This window comes from Raphanus sativus, unplaced genomic scaffold, assembly GCF_000801105.2.
Source record: "Raphanus sativus cultivar WK10039 unplaced genomic scaffold, ASM80110v3 Scaffold1901, whole genome shotgun sequence".
NCBI classification, from domain to species: Eukaryota; Viridiplantae; Streptophyta; class Magnoliopsida; order Brassicales; family Brassicaceae; genus Raphanus; species Raphanus sativus.
The window spans coordinates 284-5,713 of NW_026617210.1; the positions used below are offsets into that span (position 1 = coordinate 284).

Consider the following 5,430-nt stretch of genomic DNA (forward strand, 5'->3'; position numbering starts at 1 on the left):
AAACCAAACGAAAAATAAGAAATTTATAGACACGTTATACCCAATTATAGAAGCACGGTTAGTAACTTCATTTTCTGTATCGACAATATAGAGCTGTCCAAACTTAGCAGGGTCCCCAGGAGATGCTTTAAACTACCATCAAATGATAGTTCTCTCCTTGAAGTACAAACATCTTTAGAGGGCCACATCCTTTCGGAACTGAGCGGCGGTCGCATTTACCACCAAGGGATGTAAATGAGAAAACCATATTTAACTGGCGAATGTTATCTCTGAAGTATATGCTTTTTGCGTCATTTCCAGAAAGTAATTGTTTCAATGTTGCTGGTGAATCCTTTAACAGTGGAAGTTGGACTTGTCCTTGACCACAACAAAGAGCAAATTTGGGTTTACGGGTGTTCTTTTTGTTGTTTATCCTTTCACCATACCACATAATAGCCCCACAATGCTCACATTTGAAAGTAGGATCACCGTCATCAATGTAACCTGTTTATTACATAAAAAGCAAAATCATTAGCTGAAAATTAACAAAAAAAAACAAGCGCTTTAAAAATCAAGTCAATGACACGAACTGAGTAGCATATTGTTTCCGAGAATATGTAGCTTTTGTCATCCGCTTACATGAAGCATCTGTAGATAACATAGGGTCGCATCCTATAGTTTCTGAATCGCTTGTGTCACTTTCTTCGCTACTGCAGTCATAGACTTGTTCGTTGTATAATTCAGACTCTTCTGATAATAAAAAATAATAAAATTGGTTATGGATATTTATTTAAATAGATATACATCAAAACTAAGATAAAGAAAAATAAATTTAAACCTTCATAGTCGCACTGATATGGTTGGTCCTCATCATCCTCACTTGAAGGATTATCATCTACACAACCATCGAATTGGGCTTCCAATGTTTTCCTAACACTCTTGGTTATAGTTATACTCTCGAACTTGTCATCTCCAGCAAGTACCTTTCCCTTCCCTTTAGCTGAAAATAGTAATGGTCGAATCAGGAGTTACCAATTGTAGAAAAGTGTGAGAAGATATACAAATTGTTGGACTTATAGTATTTACCCTTAGTAGATATCTTGGTAATACATGAACGACTTGTAGAAGATGTTCCAAATTGACCAGGGAAGGTAGTGGGTGTAGGAAGTACATTGGAAATATCAGTTAGAACCCCTGATTTGGCATTGTGTTTCTTTCTGGAAAACGTAGAGGGTGTATGGTCAGTGACATCTTTGGTTGCCGATCTCTTTCTCTTAAGAGTTGTTGAAACATTGCTAGATCCTCCAACGATGTTGTTGACGGTAGTTTGATTGCTCGATTGTGCTAATTGAAAAACATTGAATTTTCTTAGAACAAACTCAATGACTATATATAAAACTACATATCAGAGTGTGCTCTTACACATCGACTTATGGGAATTTCTCTTCAATCTTTTTCCTTGGCCATTCTCATCTATTCCATTATCTGTATAGAAGAAGTAAAATTTTAGTATTGAGGTAAAGCAAAAGTACTAAATCATGTATACAAAGATGTTTAGTGGAAGGACTAAACCAGTAGCATCGTTGGCTCCAATAGAAATAGTCGAGGATGGTATTTTATGATGAATATTGGAGATATCAGATAGAACCCTTGGAAAAGCTTTGCTAAGAGGAATTGAAGTTCCAGTGTTGTTCATATTAGAAGTACAGGGCTGTGAATTCTCTGATTCATTGTTGTTTGATCTTCTCTTTCTTTTCCTTTGTTGTGTGGGTATCAAATCTTCAGATCCTGGAGGGACATCTTTGTTTGAGTTTTTCATCGTGGTTTGGTAGACTGAAAATTACGGCAAACAGTTGTGATGTGTAGGTTTTCTAATTAGTTTAGTAACTTAACACGGGAATAAAATCCTCCAAAATCGTGCAGTATCTTATAAAATATTTGAATAGCTTTAATAGTAAAGATATTATATAATTCATTAAATATTTCCTATATTTGGCAAACTTATGATTTCAATATAATTTACATTTATATATTCTTGGTGCAGTCTGTTTTACACAACAGTATGATGATATGAAGCATTGTCGATAGTAATATATTCTTGGTGCAGTCTGTTGATGAGGTTAATTTTTGAACTTGCCAGTATGTTTTCTAAGTAGTTTATTGACTTAATAGTAGAAATATACAATTGGTGTGCAGGTCGAGCAGTTAAGGTTTAGAGACAGAAGCTTTATCCATTTTCAGGACATGGGACAAAGACATGACTTCTTAGCAATAGGAATCGAAGTAAGTGCATTCAAAAGTTCAAAATCGTAGTAATTAGATTTTGCAGTGAAACTCGTAGTTAGGAAAATAAACCGGAAGATTTATTCTTGTCGATGGGTCAAAATCTGAAGTTATTATCATATTTAAGCAGATTATTATTTTGGTAGGAATAAACAAAAAAAATTACAAAAATATAATAAGTAATGGGGATAAATAGACGTATTGAAAAAATCACAAATCCAACATAATAATTGAGGAAAGCAAAAACCAAACAACTTTAGAAAATAAACTCAAAACCAAAAACACAGAAATTAAAAGGAAAATAGTCTTCTTGCAAACTTAGCCACGTTTCTTAGCAGCATCTTCTGCCTTCTCTTGTTTTACTTTCATTAAGCATGGTCTCTTTGTTGTGGAACTGATGTCAGGGTGAGAAATAGACTCATCTTCTTTTCTCTTACTGGATGGTGTGGACACATAGTCATTGAGTTCTTGGCTATCAGTTAAGTTAACAGAACCCTGCATAAAAAACATTGAAAGGTCGTTTAGAAATCAGTCATCAATAAAAAAAAGCATCATTTCACCATAGATTATCAAAGTTAACCTCATCAACACTGGTAATTTCAAGGGCGGATCAGAGCTAACTGGTGTGAGTGCACCAGTCAAGCAATCGAGCCTGTCTTTGTAGATTTTTCCGACCTTGAAAATCTCAGCACCATAAGATACATTGTCCTTCTCAACATAGACTCCAAATGTGAAACTTTTTCCAATCAAATCAGTAATAGCCTCTGGTATTAAACTTGTGTCTTCAAGCTGTAAAAATATATTTCATAGATTAGTTGTCAGTAGGATGTCTAAAATATGTAAGTTCAAAAATAGATTATAATTTACCTCTTCCCAACTTCCATTAAGCAACTTGAGTGGAGTCTTAGCAACGATCCCATTAGCAACCTTGTCTAGGATCATTATTTTTGAAACACCGGTATCATCTCTGACTATCAAGTGAAGCCAGAACCTTGCGAGTTGATAGACATTGTCAAAATTTTATTAACTGTTAAACACCACTATAAGTTTGATAGAATGCGGTTCTCTTAAAGTTTTAAAAATACCTTGGTGATACTTTGAAGACAGAGTCATCGCATGTCTCACACCACCAAATATGAGTGGTGATCTGAACTCCATTCACCTTCTTAATCTTAGTTCCGGTTTGATCACCCTTTTCTGGCATGCATCACAACCAAAGTAATACCAGGACCAGTCCATGTCAATTTCATAGACGTAGCAAGTGACCAAACATCTACCAACCTAAACTTGACAAAAAAATGGTTAAAAACAAATACACAATCTATACAATGTAATATATGTAATATAAAAGACTTAAACTGCTTACTTGAGTTGATCCAAGCAACTCATGGATTTTCTTAGTGGGGTATTGCAACCACTTATCACGGTGTCCAATCCTATCTGGATGACCAACTTGGTTGCTACCCTCCTCCTTACTTTCAATGAGCATTAGACTTTTCTCATCTCCAGTGTCCCTTAAAGTCACCGAAATTTTGAAGTTAGTATGCAACACAAATAACTACCATAAATAAACAATAGCTTATGCACTTACATATCTTTAAATGCTTCTGCATCTGGTATCGTAGGGTTGATGATCATTTGAGAAGCATCATAGGAGTTAGAGATTTGTAGTTCTCCTGTTGCCGATACCATTTAGTAGTGTAGGAAATAGACAGTCTTGTTTATTATTTATATTCATATTATTTTATTTAGAATGAAATAGATAGGAGTTCAAATATGTACCTCTAAACTTCCCAATTTTAGCAAACCTCAAAAGCAAAGTAACCATTCCATCGTCTTCATTGCGGGCAGAGTGGAGAATGTCGGTTAATTTGCCCCAAATGCAGCATGGTAGCCTCACATCACTAACGCGCAAGTGAAAAAGAAAGGTTAGTTATAATATGTTTTAAAAAATTTCCTATTATATTTTTTTGAATTATACAGAGGTATCCTGGCCCCACCGAAATAGTCCAGACTAGTCACGTGTTGCCACATGTCGGTCCATTGTCAACTGAGCTAGAAGCCCCGGTTACCTATTATATTTTTAGATGTTACAAAACTTACTTCATGTCTCTAAGGATGAATTCTAGTTTTTTACGCTGGTTCCCCCCAGAACAAAGAATTGTTTCGACATCACCACAATCCAAAACTTGGCCCAGCACATCTGTTAAAAAGACATTGAAAATAAATAAATTGTAGGAAGTATACAATTAAATTTATAAAGTATCGCTGTAGTTCTTTACCAATTAGTAGATTTTCATCAAGTGTTCCAGTCAAAACTGTCTGGAAATCAACCAAATTAAGATACAACTCATCATTGATGAAATTGGACCGAGTCACGGCTGTTGCTTGATTGAACACAATCTTGTAGGTATGGTTGGTAGTGCGAAATGCTCCTCCAGCAGGTCTAACATGGAAGTTTCGGACATTGCGCCATGCTCCAACAGGAAGAAGCCTTTCTTTACTCTCAAAGTAAGTTTTTTTGCAGCTTCCATGGATTTTATCCCCCTTGTACATGTTACAAAAAAATTAGAAATATAACATCATTACACGCTTGTTGAAAATACAAAAAAAAAATCATAACCAAATAACATCAGAACACATATGACCAAGTTAGGATTGCTTACATTTTCATCAGAGAAGACGAATTCCATGGTTTCCCCACCTTGATTAATGTTCTGTGTCCAGGAATGTAGGACCTTCACATGAACAACCTTGTTAGTGTGTCTTGGTTTCAACTCGCTGATAGGGGTGATTTCTTGAGTAGCAGGTTTCAAAGCCATTGTTTTTTCGATTGAGGGGAATGAGTTTGGTGAGGAAGAGACGTAGGTATTTATAATAGGAAGAGATAATAGGCCGTAAATTAGGTATTTCGAAAACTTGCAGGCTACTCAAAATATCAAAGAGATTTTAATAGTTAATAAATATTAATAATAGTAATAAATGTATTTACTAATTTGTTAAGAAATTTATTTAGTGAATTTCGTAACATGCAATCAAGATTTTGACAATAAAAACTGGCCGAAAATTTAGGAGAATAATGGAAAGGAATGGATTTTTTAAAAATTATAGTTACAATCGATTTGGTATAAGGAATATAGAGAATATTATGTGGATCAAATAATAAAT

At 34.8% G+C, this 5,430-nt stretch overlaps 1 protein-coding gene across 1 annotated transcript; it reads right to left on the bottom strand.

Annotated features, from left to right (window-relative positions):
* Positions 1 to 2,580: 2,580 nt before the first annotated feature.
* Positions 2,581 to 5,084, bottom strand: LOC108834729 (uncharacterized). Its single transcript, XM_056999551.1, has 10 exons — positions 4,929 to 5,084; positions 4,545 to 4,809; positions 4,366 to 4,465; positions 4,045 to 4,166; positions 3,854 to 3,938; positions 3,629 to 3,776; positions 3,425 to 3,543; positions 3,130 to 3,253; positions 2,884 to 3,051; positions 2,581 to 2,757 (listed from the first exon to the last, which is right to left on the bottom strand). Exons 1-10 carry the CDS (start codon positions 5,082 to 5,084, stop codon positions 2,581 to 2,583), a joined length of 1,464 nt encoding a protein of 487 aa, XP_056855531.1.
* Positions 5,085 to 5,430: the final 346 nt, after the last annotated feature.

Coding starts and splice junctions, on each gene's coding strand:
- LOC108834729 (XM_056999551.1), bottom strand. CDS start 5,084: ATGGCTTTGAAACCTGCTACTCAAGAAATCACCCCTATCAGCGAGTTG. Junction 4,466..4,544: donor TGATGAAAATCTACTAATTG/GTAAAGAACTAC, acceptor TCTTTTTAACAG/ATGTGCTGGGCCAAGTTTTG. Junction 3,777..3,853: donor GCAGAAGCATTTAAAGATAT/GTAAGTGCATAA, acceptor GGTGACTTTAAG/GGACACTGGAGATGAGAAAA.